General features: G+C 53.5%; 9 protein-coding genes across 9 annotated transcripts; 4 read left to right on the forward strand and 5 right to left on the reverse strand.

The window, feature by feature from the left end:
* Positions 1-92: 92 nt before the first annotated feature.
* Positions 93-3,998, reverse strand: PG997_014198 (glucose-regulated protein precursor; the record flags this gene model as incomplete). Its single annotated transcript, XM_066818512.1, has 9 exons — positions 93-173; positions 313-938; positions 995-1,542; positions 1,604-1,798; positions 1,862-1,938; positions 2,119-2,287; positions 3,004-3,134; positions 3,263-3,434; positions 3,502-3,998. 9 exons carry the CDS (start codon positions 3,996-3,998, stop codon positions 93-95), a joined length of 2,496 nt encoding a protein of 831 aa, XP_066660700.1.
* Positions 3,999-4,512: 514 nt separating this feature from the next.
* PG997_014199 (cytochrome P450) lies at positions 4,513-6,467 on the reverse strand (the record flags this gene model as incomplete). The annotated part of the gene is made up of 5 exons (XM_066818513.1): positions 4,513-4,635; positions 4,696-5,188; positions 5,245-5,370; positions 5,434-5,765; positions 5,913-6,467. 5 exons carry the CDS (start codon positions 6,465-6,467, stop codon positions 4,513-4,515), a joined length of 1,629 nt encoding a protein of 542 aa, XP_066660701.1.
* A 1,833-nt stretch (positions 6,468-8,300) lies between these two features.
* On the forward strand, positions 8,301-9,865 carry PG997_014200 (uncharacterized protein; the record flags this gene model as incomplete). Its single annotated transcript, XM_066818514.1, has 5 exons — positions 8,301-8,450; positions 8,529-8,775; positions 8,837-8,947; positions 9,016-9,133; positions 9,202-9,865. 5 exons carry the CDS (start codon positions 8,301-8,303, stop codon positions 9,863-9,865), a joined length of 1,290 nt encoding a protein of 429 aa, XP_066660702.1.
* Positions 9,866-11,016: 1,151 nt separating this feature from the next.
* PG997_014201 (uncharacterized protein) lies at positions 11,017-11,763 on the reverse strand (the record flags this gene model as incomplete). Its single annotated transcript, XM_066818515.1, has 1 exon — positions 11,017-11,763. The coding sequence occupies one exon, from the start codon at positions 11,761-11,763 to the stop codon at positions 11,017-11,019; it is 747 nt and encodes a 248-aa protein (XP_066660703.1).
* Positions 11,764-13,005: 1,242 nt separating this feature from the next.
* On the reverse strand, positions 13,006-13,263 carry PG997_014202 (uncharacterized protein; the record flags this gene model as incomplete). Its single annotated transcript, XM_066818516.1, has 1 exon — positions 13,006-13,263. The coding sequence occupies one exon, from the start codon at positions 13,261-13,263 to the stop codon at positions 13,006-13,008; it is 258 nt and encodes an 85-aa protein (XP_066660704.1).
* Positions 13,264-14,332: 1,069 nt separating this feature from the next.
* Positions 14,333-14,959, forward strand: PG997_014203 (uncharacterized protein; the record flags this gene model as incomplete). Its single annotated transcript, XM_066818517.1, has 2 exons — positions 14,333-14,622; positions 14,653-14,959. The coding sequence occupies 2 exons, from the start codon at positions 14,333-14,335 to the stop codon at positions 14,957-14,959; spliced, it is 597 nt and encodes a 198-aa protein (XP_066660705.1).
* Positions 14,960-16,580: 1,621 nt separating this feature from the next.
* Positions 16,581-19,670, reverse strand: PG997_014204 (uncharacterized protein; the record flags this gene model as incomplete). Its single annotated transcript, XM_066818518.1, has 5 exons — positions 16,581-16,959; positions 17,242-17,772; positions 17,826-18,606; positions 18,660-19,219; positions 19,306-19,670. The coding sequence occupies 5 exons, from the start codon at positions 19,668-19,670 to the stop codon at positions 16,581-16,583; spliced, it is 2,616 nt and encodes an 871-aa protein (XP_066660706.1).
* A 1,317-nt stretch (positions 19,671-20,987) lies between these two features.
* On the forward strand, positions 20,988-21,551 carry PG997_014205 (uncharacterized protein; the record flags this gene model as incomplete). Its single annotated transcript, XM_066818519.1, has 1 exon — positions 20,988-21,551. The coding sequence occupies one exon, from the start codon at positions 20,988-20,990 to the stop codon at positions 21,549-21,551; it is 564 nt and encodes a 187-aa protein (XP_066660707.1).
* A 381-nt stretch (positions 21,552-21,932) lies between these two features.
* PG997_014206 (uncharacterized protein) lies at positions 21,933-22,548 on the forward strand (the record flags this gene model as incomplete). Its single annotated transcript, XM_066818520.1, has 2 exons — positions 21,933-22,145; positions 22,219-22,548. The coding sequence occupies 2 exons, from the start codon at positions 21,933-21,935 to the stop codon at positions 22,546-22,548; spliced, it is 543 nt and encodes a 180-aa protein (XP_066660708.1).
* Positions 22,549-25,273: the final 2,725 nt, after the last annotated feature.

A 25,273-nucleotide genomic window follows, 5' to 3' on the forward strand; every position in this document is an offset into this window, starting at 1 on the left:
GTATGAAGTATGTAACGACTAGATGACGCTTACCGATTGCATCACGCACGGGCATCAATTGTGTCATTTTGGAAGAGGTCCTGGAGGCAGTTCTAGATTTGCTGGAGATAGGAGGGCGGGGTCTGGTTCTTGAGCCTCCCCTTGCCTCGCCCCTGGCTGACGCGCATGATAAGCTACTGTAGCGGTTTCAGAGCAATTCGTAATCTTCCATAGCTCCAAACATGAGGATCACAACTCATCATGGCTGAGAACCTGCTCCCAATATCAGCATTATGTCGTGGAAGGGGGAAGAGAAGCTGGTTCTCGACTTACAGGTTCGCCATCTCTCACGTCTGTCTTGACGACGGGGCCCTGTCCGCTTACGGCCAGGACCCCTCCCAAGTTCTCGCGGCCCAACTCGGCTTTGACGCGCTCGTAAGCAGCCGTGTCCTCATTGGCATACCTCTGGGCCACGTCCATATGATGGTCGGCTATCTTCGAGTCTACGGTAAAGTCCACATTGGGCCGGATGGATGCGGAAAACAGCCGCGCTCCCGAGGCCTCATCGTCGGCCGTGACATCCAGAAGACCAGTGCCGTCGGTTCCGATGGAGACTCTGATTCGTGGCACGCCGCGGGGAGCTGGGGGGATGGGGAACTCAAAAAGACCGGCGAAGGGGTTGTCCTTGGCCAGGGGACGTTCCCCCAAGACGATCCGGAGCTTGAAGGTCGATTGGTTGTCGAGCGCCGTGGTAAAAACCCTGGTGTTGCGGCTGGGTACGGGGGTGCCGCGGGGAGCATCTTGACCGCCAGATCTCCGGCGGTCTCGACGCTCAGGGATAGACTGTTGTAATCGAACATCGGAGGGCAATTGCTCGTCCCTTCTTCTCTGGACAGCACACCAGCCTGAAGAGCGGCACCAAAAGCGATGGCCTCTTCGGGTTTGATGCCTCATGAAGGCTTCGCATCGAAGGAGTCCTCGATAGCTCTTTGGATGTACGGGATATAGGAAGAACCCCCAGCGAGAACAACATGGGTGATACCTTCCCTTTGGACTCCTGCGTTGCTAAGCACTCGGCTCGTAGGTCCCAATATTTGGTGTAACAGGTCTAGGTTCAGCTCCTCAAACTTGGCCCTAGTCAGCGTTTCCGAAAGGGTCTTGCCTTGGAAAAAGTCCGGGATCTCGATACGAGTGGTCATGGACTTGGACAAGGATCTCTTGGCTCCCTCGACTGCATGCATTAGACGGTTCATAGCTTTATGGTCGTGGGTTACATCAACCGAAGCTTTTGTGTTGAAGTTCGTAGTCAGGTAATCGATGATGCGTTGGTTAAAGTCATGACCGCCGAACTGGATAGTGTCATGAGCCAGAATCTCATAGATGCCGTCTTCAACTGTAAGCAGAGTGGTATCCGTTGTCCTGGCACCGATATCGTAGACCATAATCGTAAGCTCGGTTTCCGCAATCGTTTCCAGTCCGTAGGCAATACAAGCAGCCGTCGGCTCGTTGAGAATGCGCAAGACGTTGAGTTTGGCAATTGTACCCGCGTCTTTGACGGCTTGTCTTTGCTTATCGTCAAAGTAAGCGGGAACTGTAATGACGGCATGGGTGACCTCCTGGGTACAGGTAGGACTCGGCGATATCTCGCATGTTGCGGATAATGACAGCAGTGACTTCTTCAGGAGTAACCTGCTGGACGTGACCGGTCGGCAGCTCGACCTCGAAAACTGGCTTGCCGGCCTGGTCGATGACTTTGTATGGAAAGCGACTCAACCCAGTCTGGACTTGGCTATCGTTAAAATTCCGACCAAGAAAGAGTCTGCAAGAATCTCAAGGCGTCAGCCTTGTCTCTGTTAGGGTCGCATCCCAGATTGATCCTTACCTTGAGTTAAAGACAGTGTTACTAGGGCTGGCAGCTGCGCGCAGCGTCGACGACCCGGGGCCCGTCGTCGGTGTAGGCTACGTAACAGGGAGTCGTGGTATGTCCTTGAGCGTTGACCAGAATCTCAGTTCTTCCCTTCTGCATAACCCCGACAGAGGCATATGTGCCGCCTAGTTTCTGCCGGTTTATCGTTAGTTGTCGACAGACTAACACCCCCCAGGGGAAGAGACAAGGAAATCGATGGGTGATTGACTTACAATACCAATGACATTGCCGTACCCGTACGGATCGTCGACCTCGGCCGACGCTAGCGGGGAAAAGAGAAGACAGGCCCCGGCAATCAAGGCTATCATGGAGGCCCTCATCCTCAGCGGCCTGATTTGCAGCATAGGGTAGAGAGTGCGCTTGTGGTGGGGGATTATGTTGCTTCAAGATGGGTGCTTGTATGGGCAGGATGGAGCAGTTGATACGATGATGGCTCTAGCGGCCTTTTAAATAGCTGCGACTAAACGCCACGTTAGGTAGCGAGAAAACGGCATTCGGGCATCGTGTTCTTCTAGTTCCAATGCTGTTGCCAGATTGCCGGAGCTGAAGAATTGTACCTAGGCCCTCCACTACAGGCCCTCGGTAGCCTCTTGGCAGATGGGTTTGGCCCGTAGTGGCCGAAGATGGATGCCTGGAGTCTGGACCCACCTGCGAAGAAGACAGCCAAGCGATGACTCAATCAGCAGCAGTGAAGCGACAGAGAAGAATCGTGATGCGCTGTCAGTCCAAAGACAGGAATGACATCGAGAAGCGGTCGTCAAGGTCAAAGCCAATCAAGGTAGCATACTGTGTTCTGCGGACGGGTCCAATCGGGTTGGAAGTCCGCATGGGACGGGCAGAAGCTCCGTTTGGTATGCATCAGCGGCTCTGGGTGGTGCACGTAACTTATTATACCCAATTTGGAACACACCGGTAGTTGCGCTCTGTGCGACGTATAAAAAATAAGTAATAACCGACTAGCTATCTTGGCCACCGGATCCTATCGAGTGGTTGTGGAAGAAATAGGTAGATTAATGCGCTGACTGCTGCAATACACATCTGGGAAAGAGTCCAGCCCTAAACACGCATCCGTAATTGTGTATGTAGGTCGATATTACCTTACTCCAACAATTCCGCAGCCCTCTACTCCACGGGCCAAATCGCAGTGAAACAATCTCTGAGGTCCTGGACTCCTGGACAAGCTGCGACGGCTCTTCCAGCGCAGCAAAATGCCCTCCGTGTTCATGTTCTAGGCCTAGTTAGCACAACCAGGATAGGGAGATAATATTATCCTCGAGGTCTTTGAGCATACCTCGAAACCACTGGCAGTTCCCCGTCGTCGCCGCCGCTCGCTGACTGACGGGCGCAACATCGTACCGAAAGCTCGACACCCCAAACGGCGCCCGAATCGCGTTCTCCCGCCGCGCGTTGAACTCCGTATAGTTCTCGTGCCGCACGTTGTTGGTGTAGCAGAGCGCCGACGTCATGATGCTGGGCGCGGTGAAGAATTAGAGGCACAGGGTCGTGCACATCATCCACGAAGTCCCGGCTGCTTTCGTCGTCGAGAGAGTGGTACTTGGGGTCCACAATCTCGTAGTACTTCTCCCCCCACCCACGCCAGCAGCCCCAGTGGGCTATCGGACAGCGCGAGCCCGATCGTCTGCGGCCGCGTCCGCATCTCGACGGCGTAGCCCATGTGCGCCTCGTGACGCGGGGTGCCCAGCCACCAGTCCGTCATGCCTTGCGCTCCGTTTTCGCGCGAGAACTCGTACCAGCTGCCGGGCCAGCCGTGCACCAGGAGCAGCGGGATGGCGCGGTGCTGCCAATGCTTCTTCGCGGCGGGCTGGTGCACGAAGTGGACGCGCAGGTCTTCGATGGTGGTGGTGTAGTGCTTCCACCGACAAATGCGTCGCTGCGCCGCGTCCCAATCAAAGTCGTCCCGCCATTTGGCGAAGAGCTTGTGGACCCAGTCCAGGGGCGGGCCGTAGTCGTCGCCGGCGTCGGGCACGACGGGCGTCTCCGGGAGACGTGTGTCTCGCAGTCTGCGCCAGAGACGCTCGACTTCCTCCGTGGGGATGGTCGGGTCAAATTCTCTGATCTCTGTTGACGTCATGTTGAGATATGCGGTCAAGGGCGGGTTTTTGGTACAAGGTCCAACTTTGCTGAGCAGCAGCAATGTGAAAGGGTACATATAGGTAATCTCGTATTAGTAATACCAGGTATTGGAAGAGCCGGTCTCGAATGCGTAGCGACATCATAGCGGCAGAATTATGTTCCCATCTGAGACACATGGCGGCGTGGACTATGTCATCCCTGCATCAGCCCGTCTGTGCCGTGCCGTCTGCACATACGAACTTTATCTTTTGGGTTCATTCTTAATTCAACGTCGGCCAAAATAGGTTTCCCTGGGCATCCACAGCGATGAACTTTTAAACATTGATTCAATGTGATATATAACCAGGTGCTCCGACGAGAGGCTGGAGGAAATGAAAAGTGACTCTTCGCAATTGAAGTGACTAATGAAAAACCAAGACAGAGACACGCCCAGTACTCCAAACCGCTGCCCTTTTCCCTGAAGAAGAAAGAGAGAAAAAGAAATCGCCTAGGAATCATGACTAGCTCCCATATCAGCTTCTATTCCTCGGAGCAACCGTGACCCAGAAGTCCGTCATCAACCAAAACGCCGCGCTATGCATCTTCTTTATGGGCGCAGTCGGATCAAGGATGGTGAAGTCGTATCTCCTCAACAGCTAAGTCAATTAGGTCAGCACTTCGTCGTCATAAGTAACGTGTCAAGACGGCAAACTTACCTCTGGTAGCACCTTGTTGATCTCCATGATCGCAATGCCTCGGCCAAGACACTTATACTTGCCGTACCCGAACAGGATCTCGAGGCACTCCGACATGTCCCCGAGCTGCTCCTTCCCCGCCTCAAGCCAGCGCTCAGGTCGGAAGGCATGCGCATCAGGGCCCCAGTACTCCTGGCTCCGCAGGATGCCCCAGCCGTCAATGCCGACCTCGGTGCCGCCCGGCAGGAAGTGGCCAGCGACCGTGTCGCCCTCGGCCGGCACGGACTTGGCAAGCAGCGGTGTCAGCGACGGAAAGACGCGGAGACCCTCGCGGATGACGGCTTGCAGGTACGGCAGGCGCTTCGCCTCGGCATCACGGATCGGCGTCGTGATGGCCCCGGCCCTCGCGGCGCCGTCGAGCTCGGCCAGCAGCAGGTTGTAGACGCGTGGGGTGGTGAGGATGTAGAGCAGGGTCATGCGGATCGCGACGGCGACGGAGTCGGTACCGGCCACGCTGCATTGTTGTTAGAGACAGGGTAAAATGGAATAAGTATAGTTAGGTAAACTTACACTTGCACCAGTGCCTCTCCGGTTGCTTCTTCCTTATTGGCGCCGTGCTTGAGGAACATGGCGATCATATCGCGGCGCGCCTCTGCGCCAGGCCCGAAGCGCTCATCGATACTATCTTGGGCAAACCTAAAGTGTCGCAATACCAACGTCAGTACTTAATAATATTTCCAAAAGTAAAAGACGTCTTACTTGATGAAGCGCCCAAGTCCGACCGGATCCCTCGGCTTCGGCAGCAGCTCGGACATAGGCCAAGTCTGGACCAGCTTGGACAGGATAGGCAGAGTGGCGGCAGTGGAGGCGATAGGGAAGAAGCCCTCGTTCCACTTCACCCAATCATAGATGTCCTTGCCGTCGTCCAGGAACCCAAATGGCTTGCCATAGCACATGTCGCCCACGATGTCGATGGAAAGCAACTGCGACAAGACGGCGAAATCCACCGGCTGGTAGGCGCCATTGGTGGAGAGATACTTGCGATCGACGAGGTCGATAAGGCGAGATAGCTGGCGGTCGATTGCTTCTTCCTAATCAATCAAGCGGCAGGACGTGTTAGTTAGTCCCCGTAAATTGGACGCAGTTGGGGGCCGCTGTTGTGTCCAACCAGCAGTTTGTCTGTCTGCGGATAGGGTGGAGATTTGGAGAGGGGACTTTTTCTGTTTTCTGTTTCTTACCACTAGGTTGCTAGCCGAATAGCCAGGGCCGATCTTGGTCCGCAGGGCTGCATGCTTTTCCTCATCCACCATGCAAAAGGAATGGTCCTTGCCCTTCTGAAAGCGGAAAGTGCCATACCACGGGCCCTTCCGATAAGGCGACTTGAGGGCCTCCATGCGCTGGGCATGCCGGAAGTCTGTCGTGATGACCGTGTTGGGTCCAATCCGCACCAGGGAGCCTGTTTTGATAAACTCGGGATCAGTTGGGTCCGTCCATTCCACCACACCCTTCAGGTCCTGCCTATACGAAAAAAAAAGCAAAAGCGAAAACGAAAAAGGCAACTCACCATATCTGCTGGTGAGCTCGCTCAAATTGGAATGCGAGTGGCCGCTCAGGTTGACGCGGAGTAACGGCAGCGAGGACAGGGCGTTGAAGAAGGGGCCGGGAACATGGCTGAGCCTGCGCCAGCTCCAGAGAGCTTGTGCTGTGTAACCAATAACGAGCAGCAACAGAAGGTCCCAGACGAAGGATCCAGTGCTGACTGCCCCATAGACGCTGGTAACAACTTTGGCCATGGTACGGTCGATCGAGTTGGAGCCAGTCTGTCGTTTACTTTGGTATTGGGGGGATATGTGAGAGAGATGCAGAGTCATGCTCAAGAAAACGAGGAATGACAGAAAATAAGGAGAGCGCAACCTTAACCGTCCTTTTCGATCCGGGGGTTTCTGCATGGACCTCTTTTCTCTTTGTTCTTGTTCGTCCTGCCCCCGAGGAGAACATGTGCAGTCGCATTTGCTTACTCCCCCCATGCGCCGCGCTATCGTCTGCGAGCCCACCACCAACGGCGTCGCATTGAGAGGGTTACATGGATCGAGATAGCGTGGGCCGGCATGTTACCCCACCTCCGCGCCGCAGACTCCAGCACACTCTTTTGGATCTATAACAGGTCTGTAACCTGCTAACGTTGGTGTTTGCGTCTTCCAGCAAGCCACCAAGCAGCCAAGCAAGCATGATATACAGCCAACTAGCGGCGAGGGAAAAAGAAAAAAGCAGCTTGATCATGATGAAAGAGGAAGCACGAATGCAATGAAAAGCCACGGCGAATGGCGTTCTGCTTCCGGACTGCCGGGCATGCGTGGTGCGGTGCTAGTTCTTCAGCTCTGGCGCAGTTCTGTCACTAAATGAGGAGAAGGAAGAAGTTTGGCCCATGCCACATGCTGTTGGGCGGGTAGCCGAGACCCCTGTTCCCGGACCCCCTGTCCAGCCCACAGATAGCCACCCCGTTGCCCACGATTGGACTGGGGAGGGGTGGAGTGAGTGGCCTAACCCCGGCCGATTTTCTCTACTTGTAACGGAGAATCATGAAGGAAAGAGAAAAGGAAGCCGAGATTGCGCTGTTGATTGGCCACCGCCAATCGATCTTGGGATTAGCGCTATGCAGCGCTCAGGGAATCTTGGGACTGAAAGATCCCATCTTTCAAGCATAAGCCCGGAGAAGAAATACTCAATATGGACCAAAAATAACGTTGGGGCTGCATGGATGGTGTAGTGTAACCTGTCAGATGTGACCAGCCGGCTTGGGGCGTGGTCGGGGGATTTGGCGCCCTACGCCTACAACCTACAGGTCCCTACTAAGGAGGGGGGGATATGATGACTTGCCACGACGTTGGTTTCGTTCTTCCATTCATCACTCAGAGGAGAGACGTTTGTTATATCTGGAAGTGAGTTGTCGACTTTCCCGAGCTTCCGAGCTGATAAAATGCAACGATATTGGGTTTGCGACGCATCACTGTCGTTTCAAAGGGTGGCAGTCATTTCCTCGTCACTATGCGTTTCCCAGCCACGCATGCCAATATCGACCTGGAGTGAGGACTTAGCTGTTGCTTACACACATGAACACTTACGCGCCTGCAGCTCGATGGAGCTGCCCAAGAGATAATCTGCAAGGGCGGGCGTCCAATCCTGCTGCCACCGTTGGAGACGAGGAGACGATCCTGTCCAGTTCTAGGCCAACAGGCAACACCTGGCCTCTGGCATATGCTGCAGGCAAATGCAGTCCAATCCTTTATTGATAAAGTGACTGTGCGGAGAGCGAGATTTGATTCATCATTTGAGGGGACGTTACGATATCTCGAGAAAAAAGAAAGTCCCCCAAGAATGGTCCGACTTGAGGCCGACGAGGATCTGGAAGCACGTTCTGCCCCAATTTGCCTCTCCCGTCGGAGTTTCTGAAATATGGTATCATGGAAGCTGATATATATCTCCTCTGTGCCGTCTTTGTTCCCCAGAGTCCATGCCCCCGACAAGATCCACAGAGGAACTCCACAAGCCGCTCCCGTTGATGCAGAGCTCGAACCTTCAGACGGCCCTACACTGACTCGTACAAGACCCTGATTCAAGCTGTCGAGATGGCACTTGGCGGCGACGGTCCCTATCTGGTGGCGGTTCTTTGGGCGCTGACGGGTCTGATCCTTTTCTTTCTCTTCCTGCGGCTGTACACGCGTATTGTGTGTGTCGCTGCCTATGGCATCGATGACCATTTCTATGTCTTCACCTGCGTAAGTTGCTGTCGGCCAACCCAGCGTGTCCCTCGACATTTAAGGGGGCTAAGCTGACATGGACACCGTATTTCACAGGTTTTGATCGTAGCATACAGCTCCTTGGAGACTGTGGCGGCCTACCATGGCTACGGCCAGTACGATCTCGACGGCGATACGATTGCCAGGAGCACCTACTTCCGCATGCTCGGCCAGACCTTCTCGCTGATCGCCACCGGAGCTTCGAAAGCCACCGTCGGGCTGTTCCTGCTTCGACTCGTCGTCGTGAGGTGGATGATCATTGCCATCTGGGTGGTTATGGCTATTATGGGGATACTCTCGACCTGTTCGTCTACATTGCCGTCTTGGTTTCTGTTGGTGTTACTCGACTGACACACAAGCTACAGTGGCCACCATCTTCACCTGGGCTGCTTGCACGCCAGTCGTCTTCACGTGGGATGAGCGCATCCCAGGCGGGACGTGCATCAACACTGTCCCGCTAGCGATGGGCCTGGCTTGTAAGTTGCCTCGTACATGCCCTTTCCGTTAGAGCCCTGGAAGCTTACCACGACCTTTCCTGTCACAGTGTTCACCATCGTAGCGGACCTCTTCTTTGCCATTCTCCCATGGATCTTCATCTGGAAGCTCAACATCCCGAAGCGGGAGAAGATCATACTAGCTGTCAGTCTGAGCTTGGGCATATTGTACGTATCTCAATTTCCCCCTTTTGCACAACAACAATGCCCCGAAGTACCTAAGCTGACCCCAACAGCGCCGCCGCCGCCGGAGCCAAGCGAATCATGGAAGTCAAGGGCGTCCGCGACGTCCCCGTCGGCGTCATCGTCTGGTCCCAAGTTGAAACAGCCGCCACCCTCGTCTGCGTCGGGATCCCGGTCTGCCGACCCCTCTGGACGCGCCACCTCAGCAAGTTCTTCAAGTCGCGCAGCAGCAACTCCTACGAGCGCCAAGACGGGCCCAGCGACAACAACGCCCCCGTGCCCATCGGCATGAACACCTTTGGCGGCGGCACCATGCCCGGCGCCAAGAAGTCGGGCTCCGCCGGCCGGGGGTCGCCCAAGAAGTCCATGTCCAAGGTCAGCTCCCGGATCTCGTCGCTGTGGTCCATGACCACGACGTCGCAGGCGCCAAGGATGGGCACCGAGCACCGCCGAGACGACAATGAGAGCGACGAGATCAACCTCACCGAGGAGCAGCACAAAGGCCCCGTGATGAGCGAGGGCCACGGCCAGGGCGTGCCCATGGGCTTTCCCGACGGTGCCGACGGCAATACTGGGGCGGTCGGGGCGGAGCTGAAGCGGTCGTGGATCCTGGGCGAGGGCGTCAACCAGGCCTACATCCAGGGCGACGAGAGTAAGGATGGAGAGATGAAGGAGGGCATCATGGCATCCAAAACCTACGAGATTAAGCGCTCGTAGTGGGTCCTTGTCCGGATTGTAGCGGGTTGTACATCTTGTGATATTACTTTGGGATTAGATCTCTGGCCAGCGTAAGAAGCTGAAAAAAATGTCACTCTTCTGCGCATTGGGCGTTGTTTCGGCTCGCGGAATAACTGTAACTGACGTCCGGTTCACAGCTTGTGGTATCAGCAGAGGGAGAACAGTACTCTGCTGATGCCCTGACACACGTAGTTAGATGAATATGATGATCAGATAATGAAGTATTCGTTCCTAATCATATGCGATGGAAGGCCGACCGCTTGTATTTCTCTCAGCTTCTTCTTTCTCCTCTATACAACCACGATATGCGTAGTCCCCTCGGAAGCACCCCATAACTACTCACCAGCCGTTTGCGCCACCCAGAACGAGCGCCAGTGGATGCCGGGTGGGCCGATAGACAGACGGCTCAAACGAGCGTATATGGGCGGATGGCCTCTCTCTCTTCAGATGCGCAGGACATGACTACAACGGGGAGTGCTTTCAGCGGCTGTGGCGGGCCTACTGTAAGTAAAGCCTGCATTTGCTAATCGCGCCTCTTCCGAGTCCTTTGTCTCTTCTGTCGCAGTTATCTACCTTCATATGTTCTACAAATATTTAAACTAGCTCGTCGTGTGCCGAGTTCAAGGCGATGCCAACCCTTGGCATGTTTACGGATCTCATGACCGCCATGATTGGTAATGTATGAGAGACGGTGTTTATTTGTTCATACTCTACGAGACTCATCAACAACGGATGCGACGGGTTACAACAACAGCAAGCGACATGGAACAGGCACTAGTTATGGCCAGGCAATAATAATAGAAGGCAGATGTGGTGTAGCACAGCCAATGTACTCATTTTCGGTATCTAAATCCCAAGAGGGCCTATCAATTAATTAATGCTGTGGACGCCCAAACCCCAGTGCTCCCCATTTGCCCCAGAAGCACCTTGGGGATTTCCTGTGTCCGAAAATCATCCATAGCAAAAGCAAAGAAGTGTCATCTAATTCCTGTCCGCGACAAATTGATTAGCAGTCGTCCTTGTAGCCAGAAGATGTTCGCAATGAGTGGCACTTACCATGATGACGCGAAGTAAACATCTACATTGTCCGACGGAAATCTTCCGAGGCGCGATGTCAAGGTGAAGAAGACTTAGTAGACGGCGTAGCTACCGCTGCTGCCGCCGCCGTAGTAGCCTCCTCCTCCAGAGTACCCACCGCCGCTGCTGCCGCCATAGTAACAGCCGGTAGCAGGATAGGCACCGTCTTCACTGTTGCTACTGCTGCTCGAGTCGTACTGGTCCTTCTTGCTCTTCTTTTTCTTGTCCTTCTTATCCTTCGAGCTGCTGTGGTGCTTGGACGACGAGTGCTTGCTCGAAGAGTGATGATGGCTGGAAGAATGGTGGCGGGAGGAATCATGATGACCGCTGCTGTAGGACTGCTGTCCGTAGCCCTGTCCGTAAGCGTATCCACTGCTGCCGTAAGCCTGGCCAGCACTAGCGTACTGAGCAGTGCCGCCAGAAGAAGCATTGAAAGCGTAGCCACCAGCGGAGCTGCCGTAGTGAGAGCCACCGCTGCGGCTGGTCTTCTTTCTGGCGATCTGATCGAAGCCGCTGTTCGGGGCGTACGCGCCAGTGACGGGCGGCTCCATGGTGTGGGGGCCGGAATGGCTGCGAAGGGACTTTCGGACCGACTGCTTGTTGCCCGTGAGGTTGCGGACGTTCGGGCGGGCCAGCTCGTTGCCGTCGCGGTCGTAGTGGCGGCTGTACTGGCTGTTGGCGTTGTAGCCGTCCTCGGAGTTAATGACCTCGTCCAGGGGAGGGAGGTCCTCGCCGCCGCCGCCGCCACGGGTTTTGCGGCTGTCCTTCTTCTTCTTGTCGTCCTTGCTGTGGGAAGGCATTGTGGTGAAGTTGGTTGAGGGTCGGGATTGCAACTGTGTTTAGTGCAGAGGGGAAGGGAAGCGATGTCGCAGTTGGCTGTTGTTAGGTAGATCAATCGAGGATATGTCTCAAAGGAGGGAGGAGGGCAAAGTGACTGCAGTTATCAGAACCAAAAGGCTGTTGGGATCACCTCGAAGCTGAAGACCTGGGAAGATGCGTGGGAGGGGAAAAGGTTGGAGGGAGGAGGATAGGAATTGAGGACAAATTTATAGGGACGATCTTCTGGTCTGTGAGAGTTGCATTCAATGTAGCAACATTGAATGGTTCAAGTCAGCCATTAGGTCGTTACTATTCAATGCAAGTTCTGTTACGACTTGCTCACGGATCAGTACGGCTTCTAAGGTAAATCTGAGTGGAAGGATACGAGTTCCTCACACCCCTTTTACGCAACAGATGTATTCAGACCACCATGTCTGATGCCCAAGCCGAAACCGAGTAGGAGAGCACAAAGCAACCACTGTTATTATCGAAATAGTATAACAAGCTGATCACGCAGCCATTATAGTACTTTTAAGTAAATTCCTGATTGGTCGGTAGTCCCAGTCAATGAAGGACAGCTATCCGGCACGTTTCCTTGAACTCCGGGCATCACTGGCCGAGGACCTCATCTTCCCATCACCCATAGACGGCGAACTCTGTGCGCAGTTTACAAATAAAAGGCATATCGTGGGTTACTTGTAATGGGCATACTTGTTAATGACCCAAACACAACGAAAAGCAGACTTCAATTTAGCAAACACTTCACTAGTCATTCTCACTCCACAAAATAGCTTCGAGTGGGAAATCAATGGCTGGGATCATGGCATTACCACAACATTCGACACATGAGTATTAATAATTACCTGCAAACAAATGCCAGAAAGATAGGATTGGTGTCCTAGAGGTTTGCATTGCTATGTATCCAGGCGACTATAGAGCAAACTGGCGAGGGAACACTCGCGTGTGATGCTTAAGAAACATCGCAAACCAAAACGAAAACGCCAAGCGCCTTTCCTTTGCCAGAATATTAAGCCCCTCTTCCCCCCTCGAACTGCCAAAACGCCAGCTCATAGCATCGTGAATCGTCGTTTTTCGTATCATCATAGCATCTAGGGTTTGGAAGCCTGGCAGTCAGTACTTGATTCTGCTTACATGAACGTCTAGGAGTCTCTGCTTGCTTACCATGTGATTGGGGAACCCCGAAACCTCAGCCTCTGCTGTCTCTACTTGTACTTGAACGCCTTTTTGGCATCCTTTGCCGACGAAGATACCTTGGGCTCCATGACGCTGCGATGGGCGCCGCTGCCTGAGGGGTTGTTCGTCTTGTACACGGACAGGTCCGTGCCGGAGACGGCGATGCTCCGCTCATCGCGGTAGGTGCCGTTGCCTCCGTTACGGAGAGCCTCTCCAAGAGACGGAAGGTTGTGACCGCCGCCGGCACCGCTGGCTGCCTTGGCGTTCTTCTGGCTCTGCCACTTCATGGCGTAGATGGTATGTAGGTGGAAGGATTGGGGGACGGAGGTTGGCTAAATGCATATGGAGAGGTTTGCTGATCAGGTTTTGGCAGTGAAGCTGACGAAGGACTTTGAGGTGAGAAGCAGAGTTGGGTGGAAGTGGCGTCGATGGAGACCTGTTGTGCTGAATGCCATCTGCAGTGGAGAGTGGCAGATACATAGGCTGATGCGCACTGTATTCAAGTTCATGGGCATTGAATGCAGTGGTGAATGGTGGAGGCCCTAGCTAAAGGCATAACCAACCTGGACGGCAATTGAATGTTAGTGGTGAGTCACGAGAAAGGCAATACAGAGGTCACTCACTTACAGGTCACTGTTCTCGATTATCCACTTATAGTCTCTCCACTATACATTTATAGGACAGTCCTATAGAACAGTCTCACAATTGGCCCACGCCAGCCGATAAATATTTATTACATAATCATATAGTGATGACCTCCCGCTAATAATAACAGGAGAATGGAAGGTGTTATATATAATCTTTTATTACTGCACTTCTCATAAGTGGGTGAGTCCTAAGTGAACCTCTAGTTTCATATCTCATTTCTTGAGAGCGGGTGAGTCCTGGGTAAAGCTCTGGTCGTGTACTAATAGCACTCAGCCGTGGGTGAGCCCTGGATCAGGCCTTGGTTGTATGCCACCAGCATCTAGGAACAGGTGAGGCCTGAGTGAAGCTCTAGTCGCATGCCAACCGCGAGTCCAAGTGCGCTGACCTTGCAAGCCAGACTACCAACCATTCAATGCTCTGCATTCAATGTTTTTGCATTGAATGCAACTTCCAGTCCCTCCCAGATTTCCACCTATAAATGTGTCCCCTCTTCCCAGTCTCCTTCCCTCGATTCCTTTCCCTCTCCAAACTTCTCCAGTCTGAAAGATCTAGCAACAGCTCTTCAGTCTTGACAACCACCAACAACAACACACCCACACCAACCTACCTTCCCTCTCGTGTCTTTCACCTGGCACATCGTCATCCATCTCAATTCATACAACTCAATTGCATCCTCATTCATCCAATATCCATCAACAATCATCAGCCATGGGTAAGGACAAGGACTCGAAGAAGCACCACTCCACGTCGAAGAAGCGCGGCGGTGGTGGTGACGAGGACCTGCCTCCGATTTACGAGGCCATCGACAACCCTGTCGGCTACGGCACTTACGGCGGGCAAGGAGGTTACGGTTCTAACATGCGTGAGCGCAGCCAACTGCCTCCCCGCAACACCCGCAACTTGGTTGGAAACAAGACCGAGTTCGACCGATCCCGTAAGGGAGCCTACGACAGCGCCGGCTACCTGGAGCCTAACCCCGACGGTCCCCACTACTCTTCGTAATACTCCGGCTTCGATAAGTACGCTAGCGACAAGAAGAAGTCGAGCTCCTCCAGCCATCACCATTCGTCGTCCCGACATGAGTCCAGCAGCAAGTCCTCCAAGGACACGGACAAGCACAAGTCCTCCAGCAGCAAGTCGAAGGACAAGGGCAAGTCGGGTTCGTCGAGCAGCTGCAAGGACAAGCGCCACAGCAACAAGGATCGCTACGACGACGACTCAAGCGACAGCGACGATGCTGGCGGCTATCAATCCCGCACTGGTGGCTACGGCGGTAGCTACAGCTCTGGCTACGGTGGTAGCGGCTACTACAACACCAGTGGCTACGCCTACTAGGCTCTACCTCTTTTCTCTTCACGATAATCCCCAAGCGAAGCTGTGTTGGCTTTCGCGGGAATGAATAAGTCTACCAAGACGAAGCTATGGTAAGTTCTCATTGCGCACATCTTGAATTCGAAAATCTTCTTTGCTAACCTGTGACATAATTAATTTAGAATCCGCCACGCTCTGCTATGAATGGTTCTCGGTTGCGAAAGATCGGTATGAATTTTGCCATGAGCAATTGGGTAGCGTAGGCGTTCAGGTTCTGGTAGCATTGATTTTCGGGTCCTCTTACAGGCCCTAGACACTGAATTCTAGTACATTAAGTGTGCTACACCAACTGTGTTTTCCTTACTTTCGCTGCTTCTATGTGATCAATTTCGTGCTGGTTATCTGTGATTTTCACTATTCGTGCCCTGTGCCCCTCCGAGGGCTGTAATTACTGTACTCTTGGGGGCTCCCGGGCCATTGAATCAGTGCAAACTGGATGTCGTCACAGCCTCCATTAGGTACAGTTAGGGCGCATGTCCATTCCTCACATTATTCGCCAGTCCATGCTGCGCAATCAAGCATGGGAACCCAAGTCTGAAAGGACGACCTTGAGGTAACGAAGGACATGTTGCGCCATAACTGACTACTAACAAATGTGAGGAGAAGTAGTACGACATGTCAGTTCCTCACGACATAATGGCATTCCTTACCTACCTGATCGCGGCAAATCCTTCACGCCATGCCTGCTCAAGTCGAACCGATGTCGATAATTGACGCTGGCATCCATCTGTACTTTGCCAGAGTCGCTGCCAAACCCCCCACCCTCGAATCCCCGTCACTGGTGGATGCAGCAGCACAAAAGTCAGATCCCCGACCGTGAAGAACCCTTCCGACTTCCCAAGAACAGCCCCGGCGTGCCACTTCCGACCCAAACATCCTTACCTCCATCAGCGCGAACCGTCGGCCGATGAACGACCCCGTGACTCGTCTCCGAACACATCGAACGCATAAAATCAAGTCCGATCTGAAGCCAGAACATCCCACCGATCCGGTCTTACTTCTTCGGTGTCCCGGGCCCAAGCCGTTTGGTTCATTGTGGCCACCGCGGCCATCATGTCGATTTTCGTCCCCTTAGGAATTCCGAACCCTGTATCTTCACATCGAGCGCAGCTTGTCGCGGCATGAAGGCCTCAAGCCATATCATGCGTTGCACCTCCTTGACAAAGCTGGTGGAATACGGTAGAGCACCAGTCTCGGCGAATGGCTGTCATCCTTGGGGGGTCCCCGATCATGAACCCTTGGAAATTTCCCATTGTACATGGATCTTGTCTCTTAGCATTCCCCCTGACCCCCAGAAGGTGTCGATGAGATAGGATCCCAAACCATTGACCTTTAAACGGGGTTGCCGATATGATAACTATCCTGGGAATAGAGATGATACTCACACAAATCTCTATTACCACGAGCGCTCACGTTGACGTATTCAATTCCTCGGATCAACTTTCAACTTGCAGTGTAGCGAATTGCGGATGTGCCGTATCGGCTCACGTCAAACAGCCAGGGACCATCTAAGCCCCCCTGGCCCGACGGCAGCACACCGTGTGGATGCGAACATCAAGCTCGCCTTCAGTGTGTAACTTATATATTAAAGCATTCCGGATGTACCGTGCCCAAACTCCTTGCGTCGCATAAGAAAGTCAAACGCCCAAACTCCACGGATGAGACCTTCAATACAATCAACCCAGGTGACTAAACCTTCAGTCCTAGCCCAGTCCATCAATAGCGTGTTGTATGGGTCTTCTTCCCTTAGACAAAGCCAGCGCTTCCATAAACCTTTGTCGGCTTCCAAAAGCCTCCAGATCATCGATTCGGGGGACACACCGCAGTGCTGTGCCTCATGGGCGTGGAAGCTGAAATCCGACAAGACGTAGTTGATGATCTCTGAATAGTCTTGTAACAGGCGAACCTCTCCATCGGCAACAGAATCCACACCAAGGGCAGGTTCTTCGTCATCTTCCCTCATACTATTAGCAAGTAGGTCTAGCCAGTCAGGGGTCGAAGGAAGCTGCAAGCGAAACTGTCTCTGCTCGGTTTCTGAAGACGCTTGCTACGCAAAGCTTCGCACACTGCTGCCTCTTCTGTGTCGAGGTCTTTTCATTGAACCGTCTTGATCTGAGGATTCAGCATGGTCATAATTCGAGGATTTAGGAAGAACATGATCTGGCGATTCAGGGCGCCCTTCATGAATCCTGGCAGAGACTAGTTCATCGAGCTCTGGAACAGCGATGACATCTAGACATGTATACATAATGTCTAAATGGAAGGTCCCGAGGGTAGAAATCGTTGGTGAATTCATCTGGGCGTGGGCTTTCTTGAAGAACTCGACAACAGAGCTGTGGATCACAGAAACATATCTGGTATCTCCCTGCTTTGAATCTAGCGATCCAGCGCGCCCGAAAAGAGACAGCTGGTCGTCCTGTGACTTCCCACCAGTGGAAATGGTTGCCGCATCCATGACACTCCTAGTATGGGAAACGTGATCTTCCAAGACCCGCACCAAGCCCATAGAAAGATTGCATATCAGGTCCGACAGATCCTCGTCATTTTGCGCCCAATACTCCGACCTCCGGCATTGGACAAGAGAGTGTGGTACTGGGCGATGCAGGAATGGGAGAAGGTACCGCCATTCTCGTAGCGTGAGACGTCTGGCCAACACAGCCCATTTTAGTACCTGCAGCGTCATATTCGGACTTTCGGACTTGTTGATCAAACTCTCGTAGAGTTCCATGAAGGTAGTAGGGACTTCTTTGAGTTGCATACTCAAATAGACAATGTTTCTTTTCCTTTCACTACATCTCTGATCAGGTGTTCCATCGCCAAAACGGTCCACAGAAAGATGCCTCGTGAGAGTTCATGGATCTCCTCCTTGATAGCCTTGAATTCATCTTCGTCGTGGCGTTGATATTTGTCAAACGTCCTGTCGATAAGATGTCGGATGTCCGAGCTGTTCTCCAACTCGGCTTGGATATATGCGCACCCCTGGAGGGTCATAGCGCCGAAATATCTAGTTGTAAGACATATTCTTAATCCAGTATCGTGCTTGAAGATTAAGTCGTGAAGGAGATTGACGAGCCATATGTTGTTGTCGTCGCTTTCGCATTCGTCCAATGCATCAATGAAAATGACTGTTGGCGGGGAATTAGGCGCGAAAGTGCTCTGGATCATTTGTACCAGTTCATCCTGGTTCCAAGTAATAGGTTCGTGCTTGCTCTCTGTTAGCCTCGCTCGATGCAAGTCGACTGCGTCGACCATCGCCCGGTGGTCCTGGGGCAGTAGTTGGCAAAGCAACGACCTGAATAGACCCAAAGGACTCCGCAGCAGTTCGTTGTTTGCCTGTGAGATGAAAAAGAATGATGCCACTCGTGTGTGACCGGATTGCTCATCTGAGGACAGCATTTGGAACGCCTTCCTGACCGCGGTGGTCTTCCCTGAACCGGGAACACCTTTAATCCACAGGATAGGCTTGGTGGTGGGGGCAGGGCGTTCCTTGAGCCAGTCAAGATATGCGCCATGTTTGACAAGCCACTCGCAGTCCCTGTTGACCTTCCATGGCAAAGAAGCTTCACGCTGGCCTGGGAATAATAATGATTCTAGGAGGTCCATGAAGAGCACTGCAGGAAGGTAAGCTTTGGGTGGACAACAGACCTTTTACCATGTGACATACATTCTTGGTCGGAGGTATCGCCAACGAATCCAGTCTCTGTCGTGATATCGGAAACAGACTGAGTTTCCATCCTGTCCTGATGTCCCTTGGTTCTTGGGTGTGTCGGCACTGGTAAACTGAAACTGCAGATATCAGAAAGTTCGGCCAGAATCTTGACGAGATTCGGATCTCTACGACCGGAGTATCGACACACGTCTCGGTGGTTTGCATTGAGAACCTCTGCTTGTTCACGGTCATCGCCAAGTGATGAAGAAACGTCATCAACAACCTTGTTGTTCAGTCCACCGAATCTTGTCCCTTTGAGCCCCTGTCCTTCCTGAAACGTTTTGACTCTAAACATGTAGCTGTTCCAAATGGCCGAGAATGCATCTTGCGACCTCTGCAAGTCTGAAGTCTTCAGGCCGAGAGCGTCCAGTAAAGCCGAGCTCGTGTCCAAGCCGAGGGAACCCACAATTTTGGACGCGCTTTCTCCTAACTGGGCCCACGGGCTTCCTCTATGTGGAGTGCCGAGAAAGATAACAGCGGCCGTGGACTGAGCGATGGCCTTGATTCTAGCATCGCTGGAAGTGTGTGACAGGGACAACATCTCCTCGTCACGATACCGCCCAAGGAATGCGCAACAAAGATCATAGGCCTAGGAGCGGACCCCAGTCTGTTGAGGTCGTAAAGAAGATCTTTTCCGTGTTGATACACAGTGTTCTTGTTGACTCGCTTTTTGAAACCCTTGGTGACATGGCTATCATAACCCCAAGTCAGAATCCGAGCCCCGGAGCAGAACCCGGGTAATGCTTCTTTCGGCCAGTAATAAAGAGAAGATTTGTCGGACATATCTTCGGAGGTACCCGTTACCTTACTTCTGGCTTCACTGACTGTACGGCTATCCTTGTCCCTGGTGCTACCATCCTCTGATGTTGTGACAGCGTGTCCGGACGACGCGGTCGACTTTCGCCCTAAAGCTTGAAGGACCTTTCTCCAGATACTGCCTTTCGCCGTTCTATTCTCGACAGACATTCTCGCATCGCCGATCGAACGGTCGGATAGGATAGAGTCTCTTGTTTGCGATCGCAAGGCAGCCCAGGTTCGATACGGGTGCCCCTGTAGGCCGTGTACGAAAACAATACTAATGACAGGTGTTGCGCTTTGTTAGCAGCCCGCTTCCACAAGACTTGCCTATCGACACATCAACGCGTTGCAAGATTCCTTACTCGACAACCGGCACGCCGCTAGGCTCAAACACCACCGACATCCCGGTGTCGGTTACGGAGGCGGGGCCGTGCCAGAGCCCCACGGGGTTGGTGACCCTTCCTTCGGTACTTTTCCGGTCGGTACTGGCCATCAGTGATGGAGTTGATCGGCTGGCAACATCCAATGTCATAGAAGCCAAGAGATTCGATGTGCGCGAATTGATTGAAGACGTGGAGTTGAATAGCCACGGGCTCTACCTCGTCAGATCTGCTGAGTTCCTGAACGTCTGCTTCTGACCGGGTCAATTTTATCACCGACGTATTTAAGCGAACCAATCACTGCACACGACATATCGTTCCGGACTTGGCGTTCATAGGTACAAATTCTTAGTTTCGTTGCCCCTATGATTGAGCCGCGATGACTACATCATCCGTACGCCATCGATAGAGTCGTTGTCTACACCGATTGGGGAAACCCTCGGACTGTGATGATATTGGTAACAGCCAATACAATCGAAGCAACTCAGATCTACACGTTGAAGAAACATGCCGGAACGGCCTGAGATATGCGGCTCTCGTGTAGGCTCGCTGGGCAAACGGAGTTCGAAAAGATGACAATAATAGACAGTCCAGAAGCGCGATGGCAGCAAATATGTATGTCAAAAGTACTCACTGTCAGAGCCATTGCGCCAAGGTGCGGTTGGGAGTATGCGGGACCTACAACAACCCCGGCTCTCGTATCTAGTCCATTTCTCGGCCAGGCTTCGTGGTGCGATATCGCCTGTGGATCATTTCGTCCAGGGGCTAAGCTGAAGATCGTGTTAGTTGTTCATGCTAGCTCTCAGCTGAGCTGGAGACTTGTGGCTTCGAATAGCCTTACCCTTAGTGCCGATTTGCGCACATCTCCCCCAGAAGCTAGTATACACTACCACTAGACTAAGCGTGGCGTTGGGACAAGCTTGCTCTAAGATTCAGCTCATAGAGATAGGATAGCTTCCATGGAAGTTTGACATGTAAATACCATCTTTTCGCCAGGTCAGTGTCGCTTCAGGTTCTCCCATCATCTGCTATCCGTTCCTTCAGTCATTCGTTAATTTGCAATTTGGAGTCTTTGGATTCCTCCACGCTCTTTTTGACCGGCAAGATGCAGCTGGCTACGGTCATCCTTGGTGGCGTTGCTGCCCTCTCCCACGCCGTTATTGCAAAACCAGTACAAAATAATAATAATAACCCGATCCCAATACCCCAAGTAAGTTTGCGTGATGATCCGTCGCGCAAGACCACCTCAGCTAACTCTGCACAGCCAGTACAGCAGTGCGAGCGCGACTCGCTATATGACCTCTTCCATGAGGACGCGCACACCGCCAAGGCGAGCCGTTACTGCAGCAAGCTCATCCAAGCCAGCGCCACGACCGTAACGGCGACAGTCCCCTTCGAGCCCACCACCGTCTATGCGCAGACGACCACGGTTACTCCCGCCACGACCTACGTCACGGCGACGGACTCGGCCCAAGCCACCGCCATCGTGACCTCCGTGGTGTACACCACCGTCATCGTGCCCACCACGGCCGTGGTCGCTACCTCTACCGTCCTCTTCACTGATACCGATACCTTCACTACCACGGCCGCCACAACCTTCACCTCGGTCGAGTCGGTAATCACGACGACCACCACCGACGCCACCTCGACCGATGTTCAGACCGAGTAAGCGCTCCTTTCCCTAATATCTGCCTCCGCCGCACTTTGGTCACTGAGACTAACCCTCTGTGAAAGCCTGACAACGACCACCGTCGCCGCACCTGTAGTCAGCATAGGGAAGCGTCAAAAGAGGGACCACTGCGGCACGGCCAACTGGCTTAGCACCGCCGTTCAGAGCAATGGGCCCTCTATGCTGAGCAGCGCCTGCTCTTGCCTCCTCACGCAGGCATCCGAGACCGTGACCGTGACATCGACTGGCGCCGCCGTCACGCAGACTAGCCTGGTAAGTACTTTCTCCCATCTGTCTTTGTGTAGCCCCCTTCTCCATCGTCTATGCATGAAACGTCGAGGAACTTACGCGAAAGTATAGTTCACTGTGGCTACTACGGCCATGGGCACGGACACGGCCACCGTCACGGACACTGAGACGGACACCGCGACCGCCACCTCCGAGACACGCTCCACGACCACCATTGACGCCACTGCCACCGAGAGCGCGACCTTGACCGTGACGAAGACCGAGCCGGTCACCGCCCTCGGCACGACGACCGTGGTCAGCACCAGCACCATCTACAAGACCGCCTTGGAGTCCACTACCGTCGTCGTAAGTTAACCCCCCCTCCTCCGGCATTGCTTCCCCGATAGACTTGCCCCAAGATACTTGGCATCCGAACCAGGCTAATCTCCCCGTCACTCCCACAGGCCACCACGACCGTCATAGCCAGCCCCCCAACGAGTGCGAGCAGCTCCCGAACCCGTACGACTTGGGCTTCGAACAGTACTCGCTCTTCTGCAATCAGAGCTTTCAGACTTTCCAGAGCGCCTTGCCGATGCCCATGCCTGAAACCTCCTTCGCGTCGTGCGTCGCCCTCTGCAACATGGTCCCCGGGTGCACCGCCGTGAACTACTTCGGGTTCTTGGGGCAGTGCAACTTGTTGGCGGCTGCCGGGTCATTGGCGCCCGCGGGCGGTGGATCCTACGCGGCGCTTCTCAACCAGGCGGCATGAAAAGAGCTCACGAAGGAAAGAGAAGAAAGGAAGGAGATACGGGGTCGCTCACTAGGCCGGATCCCAACAGACCAACCGGCCAAAAGAGGGGGGGTTTGAAATGTAGCTTATTTGGATAAATTAGAATGTGAGGAATTAGCCGGCAGGTTCATAGCAGCTGGAGGCTGGAGCGGCGATCCTGACACTCCAGGCGGCCTAGACCTGTCGCAATCTTAATATCATAATGTCTTTGCTTCCTAATAGGGCTAACAGCCCAGTCTAGCGACGGGCTAGTTTTACCGGATAAGAAACGGGTTCGACGCTTGCTCACCCCCTACGTACGCAATAGGGGAAAAAAACTTTTGAGGTTTCTTCGTCATTTCATGTAGTATCACTCGAAAACAATACATTGCTTTGGTACGTATTGAAATGTGACAAGAGACCCGACCGACGTAACGCCACGAATTTCCGTCATCGGCGAAGAGCACCAAACGAGGCAACATCCCACGCCAAGCTCATTGGCCATGTTGACATGACAGTTTCACTTGTGCGGGAACGGCAATTTCTCCCTCCGATGTGCGCCGCCGTCGTCTGTGTCGTCAACGACGTCGCGTCCGGGCGAAGGCACGGGCCCTCGGGCGCCCGTTTGGATCCTGGGACTCCGGCGGGGGCGGCTGATCCACCGGCATCAGCTTCGGCGACAGGTGCGCCGGAAAAAAGTCTTGGTCTCCACGGGGCCCGTCGGGCATGCTTTCAGTGACTTACTTGGGCAAAAGGGAAGGCCGAATTGCCCTAACACGCCCCTTATATCAGCCCATCCAACTTCAGACATCTTGCCTGCGGCCATTGACTTTTACAGCCAGAGCGCGGAGTAGCTCGACACGAAGTTACCGTAGTGAGGCAGATCGTCATGCCATGACGAGTCCGCTCTTGGCTGAGAACTCCAGAAAGGAGGCGCCAGTGAGCGCGACTAAGTCTTGGGCTCGAGACAACGCGACCTGGAGCCGAAGGCATGGAAGGTCCAGGGGAGGTTGACAATGTCCTGCAGCAGGGCGCTCTTTCACCCGCCAACTCGAAGTGTTGACATAGCCTGGAGCTCCCCTGAATGCCAGCAGGTCATCCGATACTGGCGGAGGAGGGCGGTTCCCAGCATCAAGAATTGGGTGACACAGGAGTTTACCGTTGACTGACTATACACAGAGGTAAAGAGACGTAGTCGAGAGAGGATGAAGATTCGCGTCCGTCCAAACGTAACAACTGTGCGTCCAGGTACAGCTGATGATAGTGTCTCTCACTGTTGCACCATGTCTCGCATCTGCCACCTCCATTGAGCGGAATCAGCGGTTTGGCGATGCCCTTTTCCCTACGAACGGGAGACACATTTGCCGATTGAATCCCAGACGAACCCAGGATTCAGGAACCGTAAAGTGTCGTACGATTATCTTGTCGATGGCGAAGAGATGAACGGCGATTCCCACAAGGACTATATGAGCTCACCGCTGCCTGGCCGTCTATATACCAAGTATGGAAGTCTTTGCGAGCCATTTAGCGTGTGTGGTCACCAGCAGCGCTGCAGCAGTGGCGTGAGTTATCCGCGCAGCTGAGAAAAGCAATATAGCAGATGGCTTCCTGTTTATCATCTATTCTTTTTACGGCAGATGCGACACTACTCCACCGTATCTCCGAGCCGTGTGTGGGTAGCCGGAGCAAAGACTAGAGCATGAGATCTGGCGGCTCTACATGCACTTGGCACCACTCCGATGCGATGTTTCACCTCGTGTGGCCCGATGTTTTGGTTATAAGGGGTGTGTGGTGGTGGACGCATGCAAGTCACGTCTGCATACACAATCGCCCAGTTACTTCCTTTCTTTTTCTCTCGGGACCGTTGGAGGAAAAAGCAAATGCACCCTCGTGGCGCAGACCAGATTTCGAAACATCTTCGCCGCAGAAAAACAAAAGTCCTAAAATGCATAATGGCTAGCAGGCCCTCTAGGCCCTGGCCCCGAAATTACGGCGCAACGATAATAAAATCTGGCGTATATAGGAACAGGGTAAAAGCCTACCCGAAAGAACGGGCTGGCTTCAGGGCCTGTCTTTTTCGTGGTATTCGTAGCGATGGCCATCCCATTGGCCTGGGGGAGAGAGGCTTACTGTACGATGGCGTGTTGCAACGTCGAGGTTCCTTGCAATGCGACCCGTTGGGGCTCTAGACTTGCTCATTGGAGGAGAAAAGCGAAAATGTTACGCAACCGTTTGGACTGCACAGTGCCACCCCTGTTTGATCCCCAAAAGGGATGGTACGATGTTACACCTGATCAAGAGATCGGAAATCAGTGGAAATTCGTTTTATTTAGAATACCAGATGAACAGATGAACCGTCAACCGGTTGTGCCTGGGAAGTAGATGGTGCCCAAAACTGCGTTTGAACCCCATGATGCGGTTCAGATGTGGTATGCATGTCATAAACAGTTGGACCAACCCGTAATTGCAGTGCATTTCCTACCTGGTGCGAAGACCGCATAGAGTACCTGCGCATGTATCCCCGCATACGGGCAGAAAGGTCATCCCCTTGACGGCCCAGTAGATTTCGATCCCGAGGTAGTAGGATCACACGCATAATGTCCCTCACCCTGCGCCGACACGGAGCAATTCCATCTTAGTCCGCCACTGCATTCCCCGGGAAGCGAGGTGGGAAACGAGGTACTGGACTTCTGGCCTGGTATTGGATGTTCAGCTCAGCCGTCCG

Source organism: Apiospora hydei (assembly GCF_038363865.1).
Source record: "Apiospora hydei strain CBS 114990 chromosome Unknown utg000010l_segment0_segment0, whole genome shotgun sequence".
NCBI classification, from domain to species: Eukaryota; Fungi; Ascomycota; class Sordariomycetes; order Amphisphaeriales; family Apiosporaceae; genus Apiospora; species Apiospora hydei.